This window comes from Pleurodeles waltl, chromosome 7 (genome assembly GCF_031143425.1).
Source record: "Pleurodeles waltl isolate 20211129_DDA chromosome 7, aPleWal1.hap1.20221129, whole genome shotgun sequence".
Lineage (NCBI taxonomy): Eukaryota > Metazoa > Chordata > Amphibia > Caudata > Salamandridae > Pleurodeles > Pleurodeles waltl.
In genome coordinates, this window is record NC_090446.1 from 677,308,887 (window position 1) to 677,336,385 (window position 27,499).

The 27,499-nt window shown below is 46.9% G+C and overlaps 1 protein-coding gene across 1 annotated transcript in view; it reads left to right on the forward strand.

Moving 5' to 3' along the window:
* LARS1 (leucyl-tRNA synthetase 1) overlaps positions 1-27,499 on the forward strand; it is a 360,224-nt gene that overhangs the window by 133,919 nt on the left and 198,806 nt on the right. The window contains exons 15-16 of the mRNA XM_069244681.1: positions 9,486-9,563; positions 19,403-19,488. Of these exons, the coding sequence (XP_069100782.1) occupies positions 9,486-9,563; positions 19,403-19,488 (164 nt within the window). The remainder of the gene's footprint in view (positions 1-9,485; positions 9,564-19,402; positions 19,489-27,499) is intronic.

The window sequence follows — 27,499 nt, forward strand, 5'->3', positions numbered from 1 at the left end:
CACTAAATACCTACATCATATCAGACCACTTCCACATGGTCACACTACAAGACATCATTCCACTGCTCAAACAGCAGGATTACATGACCACATTAGACCTAAAAGATGCGTACTTTCATATACCGATACACCCTTCTCACAGAAAGTACCTAAGGTTCGTATTCAAAGGAATACATTACCAATTCAAAGTCTTACCATTCGGAATAACAACTGCACCAAGAGTGTTCACAAAATGTCTAGCAGTAGTAGCAGCACATATCAGAAGACAACAGATACACGTGTTTCCCTACCTGGACGATTGGCTAATCAAGACCAATACAGTAAAGAAGTGCACAAACGACACCACATATGTCATACAAACCCTTCACAAACTGGGTTTCTCCATCAACTATACAAAATCACACCTCGAACCGTGTCAGACACAACAATATCTAGGGGCAACCATCAACACATCAAAAGGAATTGCCACTCCAAGTCCACAAAGAGTGCAAGCATTCCACAAAGTAATAAGTGCTCTGTTTCCAAACCAAAAAATACAAGCAAAATTGGTGCTAAAACTTCTAGGCATGATGTCATCATGCATAGCCATTGTCCCAAACGCAAGACTACACATGCGACCCTTACAACAGTGCCTAGCATCACAATGGTCACAGGCACAGGGTCAACTTCAAGATCTGGTGTTGGTAGACCGCCAAACATACCTCTCGCTTCTATGGTGGAACAGCAACAATTTAAACAAAGGGCGGACATTTCAGGACCCAGTGCCTCAATACGTTATAACAACAGATGCTTCCATGACAGGGTGGGGAGCACACCTCAATCACCACAGCATTCAAGGACAATGGGATGTACACCAAACAAAATTTCATATCAATTACCTAGAACTGTTAGCAGTATTTCTAGCGTTAAAAGCCTTTCAACCCATAATAACACACAAATACATTCTTGTCAAAACAGACAACATGACAACAATGTATTATTTAAACAAACAAGGAGGAACACACTCAACACAATTGTGCCTCCTAACACAAAAAATATGGCAGTGGGCGATTCACAACAACATTCGCCTAATAGCACAATTTATTCCAGGGATCCAAAACCAACTAGCAGACAACCTTTCGCGAGACCACCAACAAGTCCACGAATGGGAAATTCACCCCCAAATTCTGAACAAATACTTTCAAATTTGGGGAACACCCCAGATAGATTTGTTCGCAACAAAAGAAAACGCAAAATGCCAAAACTTCGCATCCAGGTACCCACACCGCGAATCACAAGGCAATGCTCTATGGATGAGTTGGTCAGGGATATTTGCATACGCTTTTCCCCCTCTCCCTCTTCTTCCATATCTAGTAAACAAGTTGAGTCACAACCAACTCAAACTCATACTAATAGCACCCACATGGGCAAGACAACCTTGGTACACAACTCTACTAGACTTTTCACTAGTACCGCATGTCAAACTACCCAACAGACCAGATCTGTTAACACAACACAAACAACAGATCAGGCATCCAAACCCAGCATCATTGAATCTAGCAATTTGGCTCCTGAAATCCTAGAATTCGGACACTTAGACCTCACACAAGAATGTATGGAGGTCATAAAACAAGCTAGAAAAGCTTCCACTAGACACTGCTATGCATCTAAGTGGAAAAGATTTGTTTGCTACTGCCATACCAATCAAATCCAACCATTGCATGCCTCTACAAAGGACATAGTGGGATACTTACTACATTTGCAAAAAGCAAACCTCGCTTTTTCATCTATAAAAATACACCTCGCAGCAATATCTGCTTACCTTCAAACTACTCATTCATCGTCTCTATTTAGAATACCAGTTATTAAAGCATTCATGGAAGGACTAAAAAGAATTATACCACCAAGAACACCACCAGTTCCTTCATGGAACCTTAACATCGTCTTAACAAGACTCATGGGTCCACCTTTCGAACCCATGCATTCCTGTGAAATGCAATATCTAACGTGGAAAGTCGCATTTCTCATTGCAATCACATCCCTCAGAAGAGTAAGTGAAATACAGGCATTTACCATACAAGAACCATTTATTCAAATACACAAAAATAAAATAGTTCTAAGAACAAATCCAAAATTTCTACCAAAAGTCATCTCACCATTCCATTTAAATCAAACAGTAGAATTACCAGTGTTCTTCCCACAGCCAGATTCCGTGGCTGAAAGGGCACTACATACATTAGACATCAAAAGAGCACTAATGTACTACATTGACAGAACAAAGCTAATCAGGAAAACAAAACAACTGTTCATAGCTTTTCAAAAACCACACATAGGAAATCCAATCTCTAAACAAGGCATTGCTAGATGGATAGTCAGATGTATTCAAACATGCTATCTTAAAGCCAAGAGAGAATTGCCTATTACACCAAAGGCACACTCAACCAGAAAGAAAGGTGCTACAATGGCCTTTCTAGGAAACATTCCTATGAGCGAAATATGTAAGGCTGCAACCTGGTCTACGCCTCATACATTTACTAAACACTACTGTGTAGACGTACTAAATGCACAACAAGCTACAGTGGGCCAAGCTGTACTAAGAACATTATTCCAAACTACTTCAACTCCTACAGGCTAAACCACCGCTTTTAGGGGAGGTAACTGCTTTATAGTCTATGCTAAACATGTGTATCTGCAGCAACATATGCCATCGAACTGAAAATGTCACTTACCCAGTGTACATCTGTTCGTGGCATTAGTCGCTGCAGATTCACATGTGCCCTCCCGCCTCCCCGGGAAGCCTGTAGCCGTTTAGAAGTAAATCTTAAATCTTAAACATTTGTACATTTGTAAATAATTATTATAAACCTTTTATGTACATTCGTATTCACTCCATTGCATGGGCACTATAAGCAAACAACTCCATCCTCACCCTCTGCGGGGAAAACAATCTAAGATGGAGTCGACGCCCATGCGCAATGGAGCTGAAGAGGGAGGAGTCCTTCGGTCCCGTGACCAAAAAAGACTTCTTCGAAGAAAAACAACTTGTAATACTCCGAGCCCAACACCAGGCAGCGGACTGTGCTAAACATGTGAATCTGCAGCGACTAATGCCACGAACAGATGTACACTGGGTAAGTGACATTTTCATTATTTAATTATTCATCCAGAGCACATGGGAGAGCAGTTCCCAAAATAACCCCATTCCGTAGGAGTGGTTATCCTGCAAAGGAAATCTAATTCTTGGGCCATTTGAAAGGGAAATAATTGAGGCATGATGCTCTTGGGTGTAGCAAGGAAATAGTACCTTCTAAAGCCGCCCACCCTATCCGTGTTCTTTTATCCAGACAAACCAATATATGCCTTCATTTTTTATCTTAGTCTCCTCTCTGATTAAGTATTAGGATGATACTGACTTGACCTGACTTAAAACTTAGGTTGTAAGTGGGCGATCATGAATTTAAAGTATCTCACACAAGAAGAAAGGGACTTTAAACCAAATGAAATACAGTTTATGGAAAATTGAGCATCGTTTAGCATTTGGTCCCTGTAGGAAGTTGGCTCTGTATGCACTATTTCAAAGTAAGGAATAGTATGCACAGAGTCCAAGGGTTCCCCTTAGAGGTAAGATAGTGGCAAAAAGAGATAATACTAATGCTCTATTTTGTGGTAGTGTGGTCGAGCAGTAGGCTTATCCAAGGAGTAGTGTTAAGCATTTGTTGTACATACACACAGGCAATAAATGAGGAACACACACTCAGAGACAAATCCAGCCAATAGGTTTTGTTATAGAAAAATATATTTTCTTAGTTTATTTTAAGAACCCCAGGTTCAAATTCTACATGTAATATCTCATTTGAAAGGTATTGCAGGCAAGTACTTCAGGAACTTTAAATCATTACACCAGCATGTATACTTTTTACATAAAACACAATAAGCTGTTTTAAAAGTGGACACAGTGCAATTTTCACAGTTCCTGGGGGAGGTAAGTTTTTGTTAGTTTTGTCAGGTAAGTAAATCACTTACAAGTCTCAGGTTTGGGTCCAAGGTAGCCCAACGTTGGGGGTTCAGAGCAACCCCAAAGTTACCATACCAGCAGCTCAGGGCCGGTCAGGTGCAGAGGTCAAAGAGGTGCCCAAAACGCATAGGCTGCAATGGAGAGAAGGGGGTGCCCCGGTTCCGGTCTGCCAGCAGGTAAGTACCCGCGTCTTCGGAGGGCAGACCAGGGGGGTTTTGTAGGGCACCGGGGGGGACACAAGTTCACACAAAAAGTACACCCTCAGCGGCACTGGGGCGGCCGGGTGCAGTGTAGAAACAAGCGTCGGGTTTTCAATGTAAATCAATGAGAGATCAAGGGATCCCTTCAGCGTTGCAGGCAGGCAAGGGGGGGGCTCCTCGGGGTAGCCACCACCTGGGCAAGGGAGAGGGCCTCCTGGGGGTCACTCCTGCACAGGAGTTCTGTTCCTTTCGGTGCTGGGGGCTGCGGGTGCAGAGTCTTTTCCAGCCGTCGGGAAAGGGAGTTCAGGCAGTCGCGGTCGGGGGGAGCCTCGGGATTCCCTCTGCAGGCGTCGCTGTGGGGGCTCAGGGGGGACAACTTTGGTTACTCACGGTCTCGGAGTCGCCGGAGGGTCCTCCCTGAGGTGTTGGTTTTCCACCAGTCGAGTCGGGGTCGCCGGGTGCAGTGTTGCAAGTCTCACGCTTCTTGCGGGGAGTTGCAGGGGTCTTTAAGTCTGCTCCTTGAAACAAAGTTGCAGTTCTTTTGGAGCAGTGCCGCTGTCCTCGGGAGTTTCTTGTCTTTCTTGAAGTCGGGCAGTCCTCAGAGGATTCAGAGGTCGCTGGTCCCTTGGAAAGCGTCGCTGGAGCAGGGTTCTTTGGAAGGCAGGAGACAGGCCGGTAGGACTGGGGCCAAAGCAGTTGGTGTCTTCTGTTCTTCCTCTGCAGGGGTTTTCAGCTCAGCAGTCTTCTTCTTCTTGTAGTTTCAGGAATCTAAATTCTTAGGTTCAGGGAAGCCCTTAAATACTAAATTTAAGGGCGTGTTTAGGTCTGGGGGGTTAGTAGCCAATGGCTACTAGCCCTGAGGGTGGGTACACCCTCTTTGTGCCTCCTCCCAAGGGGAGGGGGTCACATCCCTAACCCTATTGGGGAATCCTCCATCTGCAAGATGGAGGATTTCTAAAAGTTAGAGTCACTTCAGCTCAGGACACCTTAGGGGCTGTCCTGACTGGCCAGTGACTCCTCCTTGTTATTCTCATTATTTCCTCCGGCCTTGCCGCCAAAAGTGGGGGCCGTGGCCGGAGGGGGCGGGCAACTCCACTAGCTGGAGTGTCCTGCGGTGCTGGCACAAAGGGGTGAGCCTTTGAGGCTCACCGCCAGGTGTGACAGCTCCTGCCTGGGGGAGGTGTTAGCATCTCCACCCAGTGCAGGCTTTGTTACTGGCCTCAGAGTGACAAAGGCACTCTCCCCATGGGGCCAGCAACATGTCTCGGTTGTGGCAGGCTGCTGGAACTAGTCAGCCTACACAGATAGTCGGTTAAGGTTTCAGGGGACACCTCTAACGTGCCCTCTGGGGTGTATTTTACAATAAAATGTACACTGGCATCAGTGTGCATTTATTGTGCTGAGAAGTTTGATACCAAACTTCCCGGTTTTCAGTGTAGCCATTATGGTGCTGTGGAGTCCGTGTTTGACAGACTCCCAGACCATATACTCTTATGGCTACCCTGCACTTACAATGTCTAAGGTTTGGCTTAGACACTGTAGGGGCACAGTACTCATGTACTGGTGCCCTCACCTATGGTATAGTGCACCTTGCCTTAGGGCTGTAAGACCTACTAGAGGGGTGACTGATCTATACTGCATAGGCAGTGTGAGGTTGGCATGGCACCCTGAGGGTAGTGCCATGTCGACTTACTCGTTTTGTTCTCACCAGCACACACAAGCTGGTAAGCAGTGTGTCTGTGCTGAGTGAGGGGTCCCCAGGGTGGCATAAGATATGCTGCAGCCCTTAGAGACCTTCCCTGGCATCAGGGCCCTTGGTACCAGGGGTACCAGTTACAAGGGACTTACCTGGATGCCAGGGTGTGCCAATTGTGGAATCAAAAGTACAGGTTAGGGAAAGAACACTGGTGCTGGGGCCTGGTTAGCAGGCCTCAGCACACTTTCAATTCAAAACATAGCATCAGTGTAAGGAAATGCCTCCTGGGCATGGTTGCCCCCTGACTTTTTGCCTTTGCTGATGCTATGTTTACAATTGAAAGTGTGCTGAGGCCTGCTAACCAGGCCCCAGCACCAGTGTTCTTTCCCTAACCTGTACTTTTTTATCCACAATTGGCAGACCCTGGCATCCAGATAAGTCCCTTGTAACTGGTACTTCTAGTACCAAGGGCCCTGATGCCAAGGAAGGTCTCTAAGGGCTGCAGCATGTCTTATGCCACCCTGGAGACCTCTCACTCAGCACAGACACACTGCTTACCAGCTTGTGTGTGCTAGTGAGGACAAAACGAGTAAGTCGACATGGCACTCCCTTCAGGGTGCCATGCCAGCCTCTCACTGCCTATGCAGTATAGGTAAGACACCCCTCTAGCAGGCCTTACAGCCCTAAGGCAGGGTGCACTATACCATAGGTGAGGGTACCAGTGCATGAGCATGGTACCCCTACAGTGTCTAAACAAAACCTTAGACATTGTAAGTGCAGGGTAGCCATAAGAGTATATGGTCTGGGAGTCTGTCAAACACGAACTCCACAGCACCATAATGGCTACACTGAAAACTGGGAAGTTTGGTATCAAACTTCTCAGCACAATAAATGCACACTGATGCCAGTGTACATTTTATTGTAAAATACACCACAGAGGGCACCTTAGAGGTGCCCCCTGAAACTTAACCGACTATCTGTGTAGGCTGACTAGTTTTAGCAGCCTGCCACAAACCGAGACATGTTGCTGGCCCCATGGGGAGAGTGCCTTTGTCACTCTGAGGCCAGTAACAAAGCCTGCACTGGGTGGAGATGCTAACACCTCTCCCAGGCAGGAATTGTCACACCTGGCGGTGAGCCTCAAAGGCTCACCTCCTTTGTGCCAACCCAGCAGGACACTCCAGCTAGTGGAGTTGCCCGCCCCCTCCGGCCAGGCCCCACTTTTGGCGGCAAGGCCGGAGAAAATAATGAGAATAACAAGGAGGAGTCACTGGCCAGTCAGGACAGCCCCTAAGGTGTCCTGAGCTGAGGTGACTCTAACTTTTAGAAATCCTCCATCTTGCAGATGGAGGATTCCCCCAATAGGGTTAGGATTGTGACCCCCTCCCCTTGGGAGGAGGCACAAAGAGGGTGTACCCACCCTCAGGGCTAGTAGCCATTGGCTACTAACCCCCCAGACCTAAACACGCCCTTAAATTTAGTATTTAAGGGCTACCCTGAACCCTAGAAAATTAGATTCCTGCAACTACAAGAAGAAGGACTGCCTAGCTGAAAACCCCTGCAGAGGAAGACCAGAAGACGACAACTGCCTTGGCCCCAGAAACTCACCGGCCTGTCTCCTGCCTTCCAAAGATCCTGCTCCAGCGACGCCTTCCAAAGGGACCAGCGACCTCGACATCCTCTGAGGACTGCCCCTGCTTCGAAAAGACAAGAAACTCCCGAGGACAGCGGACCTGCTCCAAGAAAGGCTGCAACTTTGTTTCCAGCAGTCCTGAAAGAACCCTGCAAGCTCCCCGCAAGAAGCGTGAGACTTGCAACACTGCACCCGGCGACCCCGACTCGGCTGGTGGAGATCCAACACCTCAGGAGGGACCCCAGGACTACTCTAATACTGTGAGTACCAAAACCTGTCCCCCCTGAGCCCCCACAGCGCCGCCTGCAGAGGGAATCCCGAGGCTTCCCCTGACCGCGACTCTTTGAATCCAAAGTCCCGACGCCTGGGAGAGACCCTGCACCCGCAGCCCCCAGGACCTGAAGGACCGGACTTTCACTGGAGAAGTGACCCCCAGGAGTCCCTCTCCCTTGCCCAAGTGGAGGTTTCCCCGAGGAATCCCCCCCTTGCCTGCCTGCAGCGCTGAAGAGATCCCGAGATCTCTCATAGACTAACATTGAAAACCCGACGCTTGTTTCTACACTGCACCCGGCCGCCCCCGCGCTGCTGAGGGTGAAATTTCTGTGTGGACTTGTGTCCCCCCCGGTGCCCTACAAAACCCCCCTGGTCTGCCCTCCGAAGACGCGGGTACTTACCTGCAAGCAGACCGGAACCGGGGCACCCCCTTCTCTCCATTCTAGCCTATGTGTTTTGGGCACCACTTTGAACTCTGCACCTGACCGGCCCTGAGCTGCTGGTGTGGTGACTTTGGGGTTGCTCTGAACCCCCAACGGTGGGCTACCTTGGACCAAGAACTGAACCCTGTAAGTGTCTTACTTACCTGGTAAAACTAATCAAAACTTACCTCCCCTAGGAACTGTGAAAATTGCACTAAGTGTCCACTTTTAAAACAGCTATTTGTCAATAACTTGAAAAGTATACATGCAATTTTGATGATTTGAAGTTCCTAAAGTACTTACCTGCAATACCTTTCGAATGAGATATTATATGTAGAATTTGAACCTGTGGTTCTTAAAATAAACTAAGAAAAGATATTTTTCTATATAAAAACCTATTGGCTGGATTTGTCTCTGAGTGTGTGTACCTCATTTATTGTCTATGTGTATGTACAACAAATGCTTAACACTACTCCTTGGATAAGCCTACTGCTCGACCACACTACCACAAAATAGAGCATTAGTATTATCTATTTTTACCACTATTTTACCTCTAAGGGGAACCCTTGGACTCTGTGCATGCTATTCCTTACTTTGAAATAGCACATACAGAGCCAACTTCCTACAATCAGCAAAGGCAAAAAGTCAGGGGGTAACCATGCCAAGGAGGCATTTCCTTACAGTCCCTTAGCATTGTTCAGCTATTTGGTACTGTAATTGTGTGGTCCAGACACCTTCTTTGACTATAGTTGATACACAGCTGTTTGTGTCTCTTGTAGTGATAATTAGGAAGTGGAATGGGGTAGAGGGTGTAATGAATGCTCATAAAACCTGAACATAGAAATATTTCAGCAAAACTAGTCAAAGCCTTTTTCTTGTCCATTTAGCTTCTGTGATCATGGTCCATTTTGAATTTAGATTGAAACTAAAAACAATCAATAAATGTTTAAAGGTGCAAATGTAATCCGAACTGCTTGAAAGAAGATCAGCAAAAATGTATTGTTTTTTCTCTTTATAGCTGCCCCAAGTACCTTTCTGACTTTGTGAAAAGAGTTCTTTTCAGTTACAAAATGTTTTCTTTCTTCCAGTATTTAAAAAAATACAGAATGTCTTTTATAGATTCAGTTTACTCTTTTAGCCCCAATTCATGATGTAACTTTATGTGCTTGGCAACATTTCTGCTAGTTTGTAGAGCAGTATTAACTTAGTGGCAAAGAATGGAAGGCAAGGTTAGTCTGTTAATTTGAATGTCTTTTTATCATCCTAGATCATGCTTGTGGAAGGATATCGGGGCCAGAAAGTCCAGGATGTCAAGAAACCCATCCAGAAGAAAATGATTGATGATGTATGCATTTTATTTTGACTTTTGGCGCATAACTTTCAGTTTTTTTTTTACACACACACCCCACCCTACACACACTCTTCTCTTCGCCCTTGCCCATGCCCATATTTTAAACCTACAAAACCATAGAAACTCACCAGTTAGTCTTGTGATTTTGTGTCTGTACCTAACCACAACATTAACCCGTGACTAGAGCAGTGCCAAACTGCTGGCTACGCACCAGGCCTTTTTATAGACCCTGAGTCGGGGGGGCTGGTCAGCGGATCACAATGTCTGATTGTGCCAAACACATCATCTCCTCAATCAATTTCTGTATTACTTGGTCTCGTTTTTAACTCTGCCAAAAACCTTTCTTCAGCCCACACTGCATTCTCTCCCTTTTGTTTGACCTTAAAATAGTCAAGACTATTTCTAGTGTTGAGCTGTTAGACTCCAAAAGGGCACCCAGCGTTCCTCCTTTCTGCTACACATCAATATGGGTGATATTAGTACAGAAATTAATAGCACAACTAGTGCGAGGTCTCTGTAAAAGTGTGCCTATGAAGTCTGCATGCCCACCTAATTTCTGCTGTTGTGTGGAATCAGCGACCTGACACACTGCAGATGTAAATCCGGCAGATTACCGACTTGTGCAGTGGTGGAACGAAACTTGACCCCCCCTGTAGGAAGTTGGCTCTGTATGTGCTATTTCAAAGTAAGGAATAGCATGCACAGAGTCCAAGGGTTCCCCTTAGAGGTAAAATAGTGGTAAAAATAGATAATACTAATGCTCTATTTTGTGGTAGTGTGGTCGAGCAGTAGGCTTATCCAAGGAGTAGTGTTAAGCATTTGTTGTACATACACATAGACAATAAATGAGGTACACACACTCAGAGACAAATCCAGCCAATAGGTTTTTATATAGAAAAATATCTTTTCTTAGTTTATTTTAAGAACCACAGGTTCAAATTCTACATGTAATATCTCATTCGAAAGGTATTGCAGGTAAGTACTTTAGGAACTTCAAATCATCAAAATTGCATGTATACTTTTCAAGTTACTGACAAATAGCTGTTTTAAAAGTGGACACTTAGTGCAATTTTCACAGTTCCTAGGGGAGGTAAGTTTTGATTAGTTTTACCAGGTAAGTAAGACACTTACAGGGTTCAGTTCTTGGTCCAAGGTAGCCCACCGTTGGGGGTTCAGAGCAACCCCAAAGTCACCACACCAGCAGCTCAGGGCCGGTCAGGTGCAGAGTTCAAAGTGGTGCCCAAAACACATAGGCTAGAATGGAGAGAAGGGGGTGCCCCGGTTCCGGTCTGCTTGCAGGTAAGTACCCGCGTCTTCGGAGGGCAGACCAGGGGGGTTTTGTAGGGCACCGGGGGGGACACAAGTCCACACAGAAATTTCACCCTCAGCGGCGCGGGGGCGGCCGGGTGCAGTGTAGAAACAAGCGTCGGGTTCGCAATGTTAGTCTATGAGAGATCTCGGGATCTCTTCAGCGCTGCAGGCAGGCAAGGGGGGGGTTCCTCGGGGAAACCTCCACTTGGGCAAGGGAGAGGGACTCCTGGGGGTCACTTCTCCAGTGAAAGTCCGGTCCTTCAGGTCCTGGGGGCTGCGGGTGCAGGGTCTCTCCCAGGCGTCGGGACTTTAGGTTCAAAGAGTCGCGGTCAGGGGAAGCCTCGGGATTCCCTCTGCAGGCGGCGCTGTGGGGGCTCAGGGGGGACAGGTTTTGGTACTCACAGTATCAGAGTAGTCCTGGGGTCCCTCCTGAGGCGTCGGATCTCCACCAGCCGAGTCGGGGTCGCCGGGTGCAGTGTTGCAAGTCTCACGCTTCTTGCGGGGAGCTTGCAGGGTTCTTTAAAGCTGCTGGAAACAAAGTTGCAGCTTTTCTTGGAGCAGGTCCGCTGTCCTCGGGAGTTTCTTGTCTTTTCGAAGCAGGGGCAGTCCTCAGAGGATGTCGAGGTCGCTGGTCCCTTTGGAAGGCGTCGCTGGAGCAGGATCTTTGGAAGGCAGGAGACAGGCCGGTGAGTTTCTGGAGCCAAGGCAGTTGTCGTCTTCTGGTCTTCCGCTGCAGGGGTTTTCAGCTGGGCAGTCCTTCTTCTTGTTGCAGGAATCTAATTTTCTAGGGTTCAGGGTAGCCCTTAAATACTAAATTTAAGGGCGTGTTTAGGTCTGGGGGGTTAGTAGCCAATGGCTACTAGCCCTGAGGGTGGGTACACCCTCTTTGTGCCTCCTCCCAAGGGGAGGGGGTCACAATCCTAACCCTATTGGGGGAATCCTCCATCTGCAAGATGGAGGATTTCTAAAAGTTAGAGTCGCCTCAGCTCAGGACACCTTAGGGGCTGTCCTGACTGGCCAGTGACTCCTCCTTGTTATTCTCATTATTTTCTCCGGCCTTGCCGCCAAAAGTGGGGCCTGGCCGGAGGGGGCGGGCAACTCCACTAGCTGGAGTGTCCTGCTGGGTTGGCACAAAGGAGGTGAGCCTTTGAGGCTCACCGCCAGGTGTGACAATTCCTGCCTGGGAGAGGTGTTAGCATCTCCACCCAGTGCAGGCTTTGTTACTGGCCTCAGAGTGACAAAGGCACTCTCCCCATGGGGCCAGCAACATGTCTCGGTTTGTGGCAGGCTGCTAAAACTAGTCAGCCTACACAGATAGTCGGTTAAGTTTCAGGGGGCACCTCTAAGGTGCCCTCTGTGGTGTATTTTACAATAAAATGTACACTGGCATCAGTGTGCATTTATTGTGCTGAGAAGTTTGATACCAAACTTCCCAGTTTTCAGTGTAGCCATTATGGTGCTGTGGAATTCGTGTTTGACAGACTCCCAGACCATATACTCTTATGGCTACCCTGCACTTACAATGTCTAAGGTTTTTGCTTAGACACTGTAGGGGTACCATGCTCATGCACTGGTACCCTCACCTATGGTATAGTGCACCCTGCCTTAGGGCTGTAAGGCCTGCTAGAGGGGTGGCTTACCTATACTGCATAGGCAGTGAGAGGCTGGCATGGCACCCTGAGGGGAGTGCCATGTCGACTTACTCATTTTGTTCTCACTAGCACACACAAGCTGGCAAGCAGGGTGTCTGTGCTGAGTGAGAGGTCTCCAGGGTGGCATAAGACATGCTGCAGCCCTTAGAGACCTTCCTTGGCATCAGGGCCCTTGGTACTAGAAGTACCAGTTACAAGGGACTTATCTGAATGCCAGGGTGTGCCAATTGTGGATACAATGGTACATTTTAGGTGAAGGAACACTGGTGCTGGGGCCTGGTTAGCAGGGTCCCAGCACACTTCTCAGTCAAGTCAGCATCAGTATCAGGCAAAAAGTGGGGGGTAACTGCAACAGGGAGCCATTTCCTTACACAAGCCCCCCCCAGCCCACAGGCCAGGAGACTCAGCCAACGCTGGAAGAGTCTTCCTAGTCTGTCAGGCGAGGAAGAGTAGAGGAAATGGCTGGTTTGTTGCAGGGCCTACTCTGCCTTACATCCTCCTGTTCAGGTCATTCCCTCTGGGGAACTGACCCACTTCCACAGTGATAGGACCTAGTCTGAACTGCCTCTTGTCTGTGCTTTTTATGTCTTTACCCATTCTCTCTATTTTGAGGTCAGAGGTATCCACCTCTGCTAATCTTATCTTAGCCAGGGTCACCCCTAGCTTACCCAAAGAGGTTACCCAGAGCTGGAGTAACCCCACCATGACCAACAGGGTCAGGGGGCCTAACTTGTTATTTGGCATGGGGTCAGACCACCATGCCAAGGATAGTGCAGCCATAAAGGCTAACACCCAGCAGAGGCCACTGACAGCTGTCAGTGCCCAGAACCACACCTTTAGCTCTTCACCTAAAAGGGAAGGGGCTAAGTTACAGGCTTCTTTGGGTTCAGGTTGCCTGTCTGCTGTATTAGAGTGGGGGGTTACCACATCTTGTAGTAAACACCCTTCTTCCACTCTTTCTTCTGTTAGCTGAGGAGCCACCCACTCAGGTTTAACAGTTGCCTGACTAGCCAGGACTTCTTGTGGGTCAGGTTGGACTTTATCAGGGCCATTTTTGGAGTTCTCCCCTACTGGAGCAGAATCTCCTTGGCTTGCTGTAACCTTGGCTAAAGGTTGTCCACCCTTCCTACTCTGTTTTCTTTTCTTCTTCTTCTGGGGCCTGCTTGCATTTACTGCAGAGGCAGGACTTCCAGAATCCTTGGGAGAGGACTGGCACTGGACCAGTTCCTCTCTTGGGCTCTGACTAACCTCTGGGTAGTCATTTCCAAGGAGACAATCAAGGGGGAGGTCTGTACTGACTACTACCCTTCTCCAGCTAAGAGTGCCACCCACTTCTATGGGTACTAAAGCCACAGGCCTCTTAGTGACCCTGTCTAGGCTAACTCTTACCCTGGCAGTCTCACCTGGGATGTACTGGTTTGAGAGCACCAGCCTGTCATGCACAATAGTGTGACTGGCACAAGTGTCTCTCAGGGCAGTGGTTGGGATTCCATTCACCAGTAGGTGGTGGAAGTGTCTACTTCCCTCTGGAATCTCCAACTCACCTGTTGGGCCCTGTTTCCAGTTGAAGGCTATGAAGACCTCCTCATCTGAGGAGTCATCTCCCATGGCTACACTGGTTACCCCTGGAATTTTGTTCTGGGGTTTGTTTTTGGGACAAGAAGTGTCCTTGGTGTGGTGCCCAGACTGTTTACAGTTGTGGCACCATGCCTTAGTGGCATCCCAGTTCTTACCCTGGTACCCACCTTTGTTTTGGGTTGTGTCTTGGGGCCCACCCACCTGTTCTGGTTTTTGGGGGCCTACAGAGGACTCTTTTTCTTTGTTTCTAGTGTCACCCACTTTCTCCTGGGGAGTTTTTGTAACCCCTTTCTTTTGGTCACCCCCAGTGGAAGTTTTGGTTACCCTAGTCTTGACCCAGTGGTCTGCCTTCTTTCCCAATTCTTGGGGAGAAATTGGACCTAGGTCTACCAGATACTGATGCAACTTTTCATTGAAGCAGTTACTTAAAATGTGTTCTTTCATAAACAAATTATAAAGCCCAACATAGTCACACACTTCATTTCCAGTTAACCAACCATCTAGTGTTTTTACTGAGTAGTCTACAAAATCAACCCAGGTCTGGCTCGAGGATTTTTGAGCCCCCCTGAACCTAATTCTATACTCCTCAGTGGAGAATCCAAAGCCCTCAATCAGGGTACCCTTCATGAGGTCATAAGATTCTGCATCTTTTCCAGAGAGTGTGAGGAGTCTATCCCTACACTTTCCAGTGAACATTTCCCAAAGGAGAGCACCCCAGTGAGATCTGTTCACTTTTCTGGTTACACAAGCCCTCTCAAAAGCTGTGAACCATTTGGTGATGTCATCACCATCTTCATATTTTGTTACAATCCCTTTGGGGATTTTTAGGATGTCAGGAGAATCTCTGACCCTATTTAAGTTGCTGCCACCATTGATGGGACCTAGGCCCATCTCTTTTCTTTCCCTTTCTATGGCTAGGAGCTGCTTTTCCAAAGCCAATCTTTTGGCCATCCTGGCTAACTGGATGTCCTCTTCACTGGGGTTATCCTCAGTGATTTCAGAGGTGTTGGTCTCTCCTGTGAGGGAACCAGCATCTCTGACTATTATTTTTGGAGTCAGGGTTTGAGGGACCCTGTTCTCCCTAGATAGGACTGGTAGGGGGGAATTGTCCTCCCAGTCACTATCCTCTTCCTCTGAGTTGCCACCCTCAGAGGGGTTGGCCTTTTCAAACTCTGCCAAAAGCTCCTGGAGCTGTATTTTGGTAGGTTTGGGGCCCATTGTTATTTTCTTTATTTTACAGAGTGACCTTAGCTCCCTCATCTTAAGATGGAGGTAAGGTGTGGTGTCGAGTTCCACCACATTCACATCTGTGCTAGACATTATGCTTCTAAAAGTTGGAATACTTTTTAAGAAACTAAAACTGGTTCTAGAATCTAATTCAAACTTTTACAAACTTTTAAACTCTAAAAGAAATGCTAAACAGGATCTAACACAAGGCCCTAGCAGGTCTTTTAAGAATTTAGAAAACTTTTCAAATTGCAAAAATCAATTTCTAATGACAATTTTGGAATTTGTCGTGTGATCAGGTATTGGCTGAGTAGTCCAGCAAATGCAAAGTCTTGTACCCCACCGCTGATCCACCAATGTAGGAAGTTGGCTCTGTATGTGCTATTTCAAAGTAAGGAATAGCATGCACAGAGTCCAAGGGTTCCCCTTAGAGGTAAAATAGTGGTAAAAATAGATAATACTAATGCTCTATTTTGTGGTAGTGTGGTCGAGCAGTAGGCTTATCCAAGGAGTAGTGTTAAGCATTTGTTGTACATACACATAGACAATAAATGAGGTACACACACTCGGAGACAAATCCAGCCAATAGGTTTTTATATAGAAAAATATCTTTTCTTAGTTTATTTTAAGAACCACAGGTTCAAATTATACATGTAATATCTCATTCGAAAGGTATTGCAGGTAAGTACTTTAGGAACTTCAAATCATCAAAATTGCATGTATACTTTTCAAGTTACTGACAAATAGCTGTTTTAAAAGTGGACACAGTGCAATTTTCACAGTTCCTAGGGGAGGTAAGTTTTGATTAGTTTTACCAGGTAAGTAAGACACTTACAGGGCTTAGTTCTTGGTCCAAGGTAGCCCACCGTTGGGGGTTCAGAGCAACCCCAAAGTCACCACACCAGCAGCTCAGGGCCGGTCAGGTGCAGAGTTCAAAGTGGTGCCCAAAACACATAGGCTAGAATGGAGAGAAGGGGGTGCCCCGGTTCCGGTCTGCTTGCAGGTAAGTACCCGCGTCTTCGGAGGGCAGACCAGGGGGGTTTTGTAGGGCACCGGGGGGGACACAAGTCCACACAGAAATTTCACCCTCAGCGGCGCGGGGGCGGCCGGGTGCAGTGTAGAAACAAGCGTCGGGTTCGCAATGTTAGTCTATGAGAGATCTCGGGATCTCTTCAGCGCTGCAGGCAGGCAAGGGGGGGGTTCCTCGGGGAAACCTCCACTTGGGCAAGGGAGAGGGACTCCTGGGGGTCACTTCTCCAGTGAAAGTCCGGTCCTTCAGGTCCTGGGGGCTGCGGGTGCAGGGTCTCTCCCAGGCGTCGGGACTTTAGGTTCAAAGAGTCGCGGTCAGGGGAAGCCTCGGGATTCCCTCTGCAGGCGGCGCTGTGGGGGCTCAGGGGGGACAGGTTTTGGTACTCACAGTATCAGAGTAGTCCTGGGGTCCCTCCTGAGGCGTCGGATCTCCACCAGCCGAGTCGGGGTCGCCGGGTGCAGTGTTGCAAGTCTCACGCTTCTTGCGGGGAGCTTGCAGGGTTCTTTAAAGCTGCTGGAAACAAAGTTGCAGCTTTTCTTGGAGCAGGTCCGCTGTCCTCGGGAGTTTCTTGTCTTTTCGAAGCAGGGGCAGTCCTCAGAGGATGTCGAGGTCGCTGGTCCCTTTGGAAGGCGTCGCTGGAGCAGGATCTTTGGAAGGCAGGAGACAGGCCGGTGAGTTTCTGGAGCCAAGGCAGTTGTCGTCTTCTGGTCTTCCGCTGCAGGGGTTTTCAGCTGGGCAGTCCTTCTTCTTGTTGCAGGAATCTAATTTTCTAGGGTTCAGGGTAGCCCTTAAATACTAAATTTAAGGGCGTGTTTAGGTCTGGGGGGTTAGTAGCCAATGGCTACTAGCCCTGAGGGTGGGTACACCCTCTTTGTGCCTCCTCCCAAGGGGAGGGGGTCACAATCCTAACCCTATTGGGGGAATCCTCCATCTGCAAGATGGAGGATTTCTAAAAGTTAGAGTCGCCTCAGCTCAGGACACCTTAGGGGCTGTCCTGACTGGCCAGTGACTCCTCCTTGTTATTCTCATTATTTTCTCCGGCCTTGCCGCCAAAAGTGGGGCCTGGCCGGAGGGGGCGGGCAACTCCACTAGCTGGAGTGTCCTGCTGGGTTGGCACAAAGGAGGTGAGCCTTTGAGGCTCACCGCCAGGTGTGACAATTCCTGCCTGGGAGAGGTGTTAGCATCTCCACCCAGTGCAGGCTTTGTTACTGGCCTCAGAGTGACAAAGGCACTCTCCCCATGGGGCCAGCAACATGTCTCGGTTTGTGGCAGGCTGCTAAAACTAGTCAGCCTACACAGATAGTCGGTTAAGTTTCAGGGGGCACCTCTAAGGTGCCCTCTGTGGTGTATTTTACAATAAAATGTACACTGGCATCAGTGTGCATTTATTGTGCTGAGAAGTTTGATACCAAACTTCCCAGTTTTCAGTGTAGCCATTATGGTGCTGTGGAGTTCGTGTTTGACAGACTCCCAGACCATATACTCTTATGGCTACCCTGCACTTACAATGTCTAAGGTTTTGTTTAGACACTGTAGGGGTACCATGCTCATGCACTGGTACCCTCACCTATGGTATAGTGCACCCTGCCTTAGGGCTGTAAGGCCTGCTAGAGGGGTGGCTTACCTATACTGCATAGGCAGTGAGAGGCTGGCATGGCACCCTGAGGGGAGTGCCATGTCGACTTACTCATTTTGTTCTCACTAGCACACACAAGCTGGCAAGCAGGGTGTCTGTGCTGAGTGAGAGGTCTCCAGGGTGGCATAAGACATGCTGCAGCCCTTAGAGACCTTCCTTGGCATCAGGGCCCTTGGTACTAGAAGTACCAGTTACAAGGGACTTATCTGAATGCCAGGGTGTGCCAATTGTGGATACAATGGTACATTTTAGGTGAAGGAACACTGGTGCTGGGGCCTGGTTAGCAGGGTCCCAGCACACTTCTCAGTCAAGTCAGCATCAGTATCAGGCAAAAAGTGGGGGGTAACTGCAACAGGGAGCCATTTCCTTACACCCACCCCCCTGCAAAATACATGACGTGGGGCCCCATGTAGGGCAGAGGCTCTAACACTGGTGGCGCCTGGTGCGTCAGTCTTTTTTGCTGTCCACCTCCCCCTGCCCCCCATGAACTCTTTTCCCACGAATTCCCTCGCTACCGCTCACCAACAGTGCCCCTCGCCTTCGCCCTCTCAGACACATTTCTTTTTCTGTTTTGAAGCGCTACTCCTAGTTCACTCACAGTTTTGTGATCTGCATGGTACCTGTTCTTTGCAGCAGGAACATTATCCCTCTGCCATACCGCGGGGACTATTGTTACACAACTGGACTTGTGTGAGGTAGGAGGGGGGAGGGATGCAGGCTGCTGCAAGAGGCCTGGAGAGAGGACCCAGGTGTTTCTATCAGGTGTCTACTCTGCACTATACTAGGCTTCACCAGCCAACTGCAGAAGAGGACTAGTAAGTTTTCTAGTGATTTGGACACTTCGAAGTCAATTTAAGCTGCCACCTCCAGCTTATTATCTCCTGGCTCTGGGAGTCTCAGAAAGAAGCGTTCATCATACTCTGCCACCTTGGTACTCCCTGCCTCACTCCCATGTCTTCTAAAGATTGGTGCCGAAGCAGTTTTCATTGAGTATGGAGCAGGGAGCTGACGCCATGAAGCAAAACCACAAAATATCACTTTGACCATCACTGTGCTGAAGCATTCCCATTTTGAGCCTGTGCTTAGTTTTTATGCAGCCGCTTTTCATGCCTCATTTAATCTAGAGTTGTGTGAAAGCTTGTGTGGCAATAATACTGTGTGGTTGTCTCGTGACTGCCTTAATATTTATGTTAGTGGATTATTTAAACGGAATTGAGCTATTAGCCACATCATCAAGAGATTCTAAGGGATTTGGGGGTTTAACATGCAAACAGACTAACTAAATGACTACGCTTTAAAAAAAAATAGGGATATGTTTTGAAAATGGAGAAAGCCTGTGGTTTGAACTCTTGCTGCCCTTTCTCTGCCCCCGGCTTCCTTTGTCCTTTCTTTCTTCTAGGGTGATGCCATGTTGTACATGGAGCCGGAGAAACAGGTCATGTCCCGATCCGCAGATGAGTGTGTGGTTGCACTTTGTGACCAGTGGTAAGTACTTTAGACTTAGCTGTCCAGTGCATCTTGAGTTGTATTAGTATATGCAGTTTGTTTTCAGCTGCTTGTAAAACTTGCATTGTTTACAGCAGTGGCATCTAAGACGGTTAAAAGGCTCCTTACAGATCTGGTCTTCTCAGTCATTACTTGGCACAATCGAAGAAGGCAAATCTAGAACAGTGTGTATTTAACCATTCATTTATAAACACTGTATAAATCAGTGGTGAAGAGACCAATCTCGGGTAGAATAAGTGTGAGAGAATGCGGAAGAGTCTAAGATAGTGAAGCAGACTTTCTATCCAACGTGATTCGAGGCCTGAAATGTTTGTAGCCTGAAGGAGATGAGTCAGAGGAGAGGATTGTGGAGGTTTTTAAATATTTCAGGAGTATTCCTACAGTGTAGGAGGAGTTGAGCGGAATTTGGGTATTGACTCAGTTTTAAAAGTAGAACTTGACCATGAGGATCAAGCGTAATGAGTTTAATAAATGCAAGGGCCATCTTTTTAGTAGGTGTGTTAGGGAAAGTCAGCAGATGGAGACAGGGAGAAATCTGCAGTGCTGCAGCATGCTTGGGAATGTTAGGGTAGGAGGTGTGTGGCGATTCTTATCTGCTCTTTCTGTTCATATTAGATAATGTGTTTGAGTTCATTTTTGTTATTAACACATACAAAATCGAAATATGTGGAAACATTTTTGTAAAGGTTTTACTCATTTCTTTGTATGGCATAGATACAAATCTAAGACCAAGGACCAGCGCTGTTAAGTTTCTTTTTCAGAAACCTTCTTTTTGGTTGCCTCTCAGAAGGTATAGGCGTAAACTTTGTTTTCTGAATGGTCTGCTTTTGAGGGAAAGTCCTTTCTTAAAGGTGTTGGCGCAAGTTGACTTTGGAGGTTTCCTCAATGAACTTCCATTGGGTAAAAGGACAAAATATTACTAGTTGGCTACAGTGTTTGTGATTTGTTTTTGTTTTTAAAAATAAAATTGTGAGTTTTTACATGTACATTTGAATAAAATACTTTTCCATTGAAAACGTATGTGAAGATGAAAGTGATGTTATCAAAATCCAGTTTAAAAAGAGCAAAAAAAGGGAATAATTTTATGTGGAGTTGAATCTAGAGGCTCAACATAGCATTTCCTTTGTGCTGATCTGGGTAGAACTGCTGCTTGAACAGTAAGAAGAAAGATTAATGTTTTGATGTTATTGTATGAAATAAAATGTGTATTTTGGATACGAATGTTTGCTGTGTCATTCTTTGGCAACTGCTACTGAAGAATTCTCGTTAGTGTATAGCTCTGGCACGAGGATGGCAGGCCAGCTCATCAATTCTGCAGTACTGCTAAAATTGGCAGCATTTATCACCATTGTATACACAATGTAAAATGTTTCATTAGCAGAATCAATTATTTTCTGCACACTCATCATGTTCAAAGAGTGCAGAATCATAAAAAGGTATTAATAGCTTCCTTTGTTTATGTTTCCAATGGAGGAAATGCAGTGCTTCCTGGTAGGTAAAAGTGACTTTATTATGCAATTGGAATTACATTGAGGAGGATGTCACTCATATGGGGTAATTGGTAAAGGTTTTAGTGTCTGTGGCTGGATGTGTATTTACTGAGAGTGTGCTATGAAGCTGATTTTTTAAGTAGCCATATGTAGGAACCTGGTTCTTTAAATAGTTGACCAAAACGAGGTACACTGTGGAAAAAGTCCAAGCAAACCCCAGAGGAATTTACAGAGGCACAAGTGACATCCCAAATGCTCTTTTGTGGTAGTGTGGGTGAGCAGTTTGGTATATCGGAGGGTAGTGCTAAGCATGTATTCCACACACAAAGGCAGTAAGCAACACAGACACTCAATAAAGAAATCTGACACCAACTTATACAAAATCTTTAATAAAAATAAATTGATACCAAGATCATCGTAATTGGATGAGTAATTTTTGAGTTTTTAATTTTTCTAGTTTTCAAAATTTGACTGTATAATTTTTGGAGCGGTAATGCTATCCTATGGAGGTGGAAAACAAATACTGCAAATGAGTATTTAGCAGAGACTTGCAGAACCCATATTCTGCAGTAAAGGCAAGTACGGGGCTAGGTTCAATGCCGTAGCAACTGATCACTGCGGGAGGCACTAAGGCATCCGGTTTCAGAGGTGCTTTTCAGCATCGGGTGCCCTAATGATATCCTATAGGAAAAGAAACATATGCTGCATTTGGGCACTTAGCAATGACCTATATGACTGTTTTTCTGGAGTTAAGGCGGCGATGGGGGAAGGCCAAAGCAACACCAACGGGTCACTTTGGGAAGCAATGAGGCGTCCGGGTGCAGAGGAGCTTTTCAGCTTCGGGTGCTCTAATAATATTCTTCTATGAAAGAGACTCTGCATACAAGACTTACAGGACTGTTCTTCTGGACTTGAGCTGAGTATGGGGCAGGTTCCAAGGCCACACCAACAGTTCACCTCGGGGAGTCTCCGGGGCGTTCAGCATCTGCAGAATCCTTGGGAGAGGACTGACTCTGGACCAGCTCTGACTAACCTTTGGGAGGGCATTTTTAAGGAGACAGTCAAGGGGGTCTGTACTGACTACCACCCTTCTCCAACTAAGGGACGTCAGGTGTCCCATTCACATCACTGAAGATTGGTCTGGTCAGAAAGAGGCTGCAAGCAGGAACTGGCCGGACAGTCTGGGGGATTCTACAGTGGGGTTCGATCCTTGAGGTCCACAGGCACATAGGGGCACTGTTGACCCACTTCTCAGGCTGTAGGGCCCAGGTGCTGTGATGTCTTTTGGCATCTGGTTCCAGTGCAGGGCATACTTGCGGTTGGAGGGGGGCCTGCAGAAAGAGGCTTTAGGTGATGTCAGGAAGTCCACTGTTGGCAAACCCCAGGTGGGCTTTGGCACTGGAGGGCCTGGGGGCTACCCTGGCACTGTTGTCCCACCTAAACTTCAGCTGGGGGGGGGGGATGCAGTGGTGCTGTTAGGTGTTTGGTTTTGGTAGTCTGGAGTACTTGTGATTCTTCTTTGGTGCCTGCAGGAAGCAGGGAAGCAGCTCTGCCATTCCACGGGACATCCTGGTTACTTTTCAAATTGCTGACAGTTCTCCCAGGCTTTTGGAGGCAGAAGAGCTGCAGGACGAGTTGTCTTTGATGCAATTGTCGAGGACAGCAGGCAGGCAGGACGGCCGGGTTAGGGCCAGTTCAGTTGCTGCTCCTCTGTTCTTGCTTTTTGCGGCTCCTGGGGTCCTCCTTCTTCTTCTGTTATCCAACGAATCTCAGATCCTCAAAATACTCAATTAAGGGGAGTGAAGGGTAGTAGCCAATGATCTACTTACTCCTGGGGTCACTTTCCCCCCTTGATGACCATTTCCTTTGGGGATTGGGCATCACCCTGTCCCAGAATTTTTTATTCCACCACACACAAGATGATGGAATGCCTAAGGCTGTGTTCGTTTCAGGCTGGTCGCCATCGTCTGTTGGTGGCAGACTGGTGGAAACTAGTCAGTTAGCCCACCAGCAGTTGGTAGATTTTCAGGGGGCACTTCTAAGGTGCCCTTTGGGTGCAGGTATTAATAAATCTGTCACTCAAATGAATGAGAATTTATTAATATGAGCTGTTTGATACCAAACATCCCTATTTTCAGTGAAGCCATCATGTAGCTGGGGAACTCATATTGACCAGTGTCCAGCACATATGCTTAATGTCTTCCCTGTTCACTTGCTATGTCTAAGAATTGAGAAAGACGTAGTAGGAGCATATTTTCACATGTGGATATGCCCTCACCTGTAATGTAATGCACCCTACCTGAGGGCTGTAAGGCCTGCTGTAGGGGTGACTTACAAGTATCACAGGCAGTGCAAAGCCAGGGGCGTAGCCTGGACGGTAACATTGGGGGGGTGTGAGCTTCAGGTTTTCCAACAACCATACTGGCATAACATGTTAAATACACTGTAAAAGAAACAGTGCAGACCGTGAGTTTAAGGGGGCTGGAAAAGGAGTGTAGTGTAGATTGTAAAGGGTACTTAAAACACATTATTTGTAAAAATAACCAACATTTTTAAGACTGTTAAAATGTAGACGCGAGACAGTGTGTGTTTGTGTGTTTTGATTTTTGTTTGTCTGTGTGTGTGTGTGTGTGTGTGTGTGTGTGTATGTAAAAATCTGCCAGACTTCTCACCATACCCAACCGGAAAATCCTGCACCCAACAATTGACTTGAGAATAGATTTATTAGATGGAGGTGTAACACCCCAAACACCCCCCTAGATCTACTCACCTGGACATATCACACACTTGTGTCATGTCCCCTATGTCGTGTTTTCACTTTTCGGAGCACCTTGTCACATAGCTTACAGTGGCAGTCTGTATGAGTTTGGTGCTGGGTGCCGTAGAGTGGCACAAGCTGTACTGCAGCTCTTGGGAGATCCTCTTTCGTAACCCTGCCCGGAGTACCAGAGGCACCATTTAATAGGGACTTACAGAGGTACTAAAGGGCCTAGCCACTTGGGGACCAGGTGTCTTGTTTTAGGTAAAGGAACTCTGGCACTGGGGTCCTGATCAGCAGGAACCCAGTGCACTTTGGTCAGAGCTGCATCCAAAACCAGGCAAAACAATGACACCTTCAGCCAGAACCCAGTTTCTTACACCATGTATTATATAACTAAATGCCATCCTTTGCATTGAAATACACATTTAAAAACACTTGCATGAAAATAAGTAGTTGAAAAATTCTATTTTTTAGGAAATGGCACACTTCCTTTGCAACCCTACCTTTAGCTCGACTGTTACCTAATCTTTGAATCTAGATCAAGTCTTAAAGCTAACCTAACATTGGAACGAATTCTTCAAAATGTTTTCCCACTTAAGTGTGCCTTACATATGCAAATAACTGCATTTACCAGTCAAAGGGCTGTTCCTTGTGTCACAGTCCTAAAAACCCAACAGTGCTCAGTGTTTCTTTAGAATCTCAAGCATGTGGGCATTCATTTACAGCTTATTCAGGTTACTTTTGTGAATCTCACCCTTTATTCTTTTTTTGAAAAAAAATATATTTTGATTTCTTTTTTTTATATAACAAAAGAAACCTAAGCGGTTATCCCTTGTATAGCAGAAAACAATTCTGAAGAGTATCAGCTCACCAAATAAAAGCACGGTATACAATAGCGACAATCTGAAGGCATATAGTCAGCCAATATAGGCTTGACAGGCACAATCAGTTGGATGATTAGAGGCATGTGTTCTGGGTGGGCAACTCTGTGTTCTCTTCATCCTGAATATCAAGCTCAGAATATTTAATACAGCCACTCCGTATCTTATGAAATTAATGTGGGCAACCGCTTCTCTTATACGTAAGCCAGTCTTCAGTTACTCTGTCTCCTATAAAATCCCACTAAATCTGCATGATTAGACTCAGAGTAAAGGACTGATTTACCCCAGTTAATAGTGTATCCTGAGTGATCACCGTAGTTTTCAAATGTCTGAAGCATTGCTGAAATCGAAGTCAGTGGTCGAGTGAGGTACAGGAGGATACCGTCCGCATATGCAAATTGTTTTCTTCAGCTACAGGGGATTTTGCCGCCTTAAAGCCTATGATGCCCGGATGATCTCAGACCATACAGGCTAGGGGTTGTAATGCGAGGGCAAACAAGGAGGAAGAGCGGACAACCTTGTTGGGTTCTCCCCAGATGGAAAATTCTGCTGACATTGTCATTAAATCCCTCCCCTGCTGTGGGCTCTCAGTATAATAGCTCTATCTAGGCCACAAACATCTGACAGAAACCCAACTTTTTCAGGGTTTGCATCATAAAAGGACAGTGAACTGCATCAAAGGCCTTTTCTGCATCCAGGGTGATAAATACATGAGGATCTTAAAGGGACCTGATCTCTGTTGTTCAGTTCTGGAGCCTGCGAAGACTACCTCTAGTAGAGTGCTTCAGCATAAAATTGGACTGAGCCTTATGGGGGATATGATCCATATGAGTCTAGTGGCAAGAACAGTAGCCAAAACCTTAGTTTTTATATTAAGTAATGAGGTCGGACAGTAAGATCCTCACTCTGAGGTGATTTTCCAGCTTAATGTATTATCACTATTGCGGCTTTCCGCAGATCCGGTGGAAGGATGCTCTTCTCAAGTCCCTTATTCTTAACAGTTATCCTACTTACAACCCTTAACTCTTAAAAAACAAAAAAAAACACCTTGACCCCAATAATGACTCTAAACGTAACCTAATCCTATTCACTAACTCAATCTTGACCCTTTTTCATTCAATCAATCAGGATTTATAAAGCGTAGCTAATCACCCAATAGGGTTTCCCAGCACTGCAAACACTCATTGTAGGAAAGTGCCCTTCTTGTATGGTCAACCCCACGCTTTGTGCCCCAATGCTGATGATTTACTCTGAAAGTGCACTGAAGCCTGCTAACCAGGCCCCAGTGCCAGTGTTCTCTCCTTAAATATGCTAACTGAATTGAGGACTGTAACCCCCTTATAAACCTCGTAGTATATGGTGCAAGTGGTACCCAGGGCATTAAAGTTAAAGGGGTCAACAGGGCCTGCAGCACTATTTGTGCCACCCTGAGTGACCCAAGTAAACCTATGACAGCAGGCCTGCCCTTGCAGACTGCAGGAGCAGCGCAGATTGTTCCACTTCGACTTTGCTCTCACCATGTGTGGCATAGTCCAAGCACTGCTTTTAATATATGCCAGTCACTCCCTAAGGTAGCCCTCCTGAGCCCAGGAGGCAGGGTGCATTATATTAAAAGTGTGGGCATATAAGTGAAAGCTTAGATGCTCCTATTGTGGCCTTTTCCATTAAAGGCTACCATAAGTGGTCAGTGGGCAATAGGCTAATATGGGCGGGCACCTGGGCATCCTGAGGTAGCCAGCTCCATTATGACCCTGCTTAAGTATGTCATGCTTGGTATCAAACAACTTTTCTCATTAAATCCGACTCAAATCTGAAGTTGGATTTAATGTGACATGTACCCAGGTGGATACCCACCTAGTTGCCCCAGCTTTTCCTGTTCCCCGGCTGACAGCCTGCAGCGGCTGCCTCCACAACAGGATTCTGACCCCTGCAAGGAAGTGTGAGCACTCCCAGGAGTCAGGATCAAAAGCCTGCCAACACTTCCCACGCTGGCAGGATCACTAGTGAAGTGGCACATCAAGACAGTGAGCTTCAAAGGCCACACGGCCTCAGATATGCAAGTAGGCTGACCACCAGAGGAGAACAAAGCCATTTCTCTGCCCCCAAGCACATTTGCACCCGGACAGGTGGGAGAATTAGGAAGTCAAGAGGCGTACATCCCCAGAAGGCTTGCCATGCCTCTAGGATGGGCTACCTGGTCTGCTCAGCTGAGGATGAGCTCTACCATTTTGAAAAGTGGCAAAATAGAGGGTTCTGGGTAGAAAAGGTGATACACACCCCTGGATGTAAACACCCCGGGCCTATTTGGCGATGGGGCTAGTAACCCATTGACATCCACACCCCTAACACCTGTAAATCTAGGATTTAATGGACACCCCTGACACTAGACCCTTTGATATGAATTGACTTCCAACCAAGTATAAAGAAGAGACCAAGGCTGCAACTTCAGGATCTGCACAAAGAAAAGGCGTGAAACTCTGCACCTGTGCCAACCACCCTGCAACTGCACAACTGCGAGTCATCCTGGACCAGAGACTGGCTCCAAATTGAATAGGAACTTCTCTGAACTCCAAAGGCAACACCGGAATTCCTTAGCACTAGAGGTACTAGTCTCATGCAGCCTCAGGAACTAGCATGCTCCTGGAACCAAAGAATTACTGGCCATCGAGCCCACAGAGGGATCACCCAAAAGTAAATGGTATATTACATTGTGGTAGACTAGTGCTGACCTCCAGCGAGTGTGAGGCTGCTACTGTTCTTTCCCAGATTCCAGGACTTCAGAGTCTCCACCCGCTGTGTTTGCCACTGGCAAGGCTTGTTGCTGGCCAGCCAAGCTCTCGCCGCCTTTGCTAGGCACT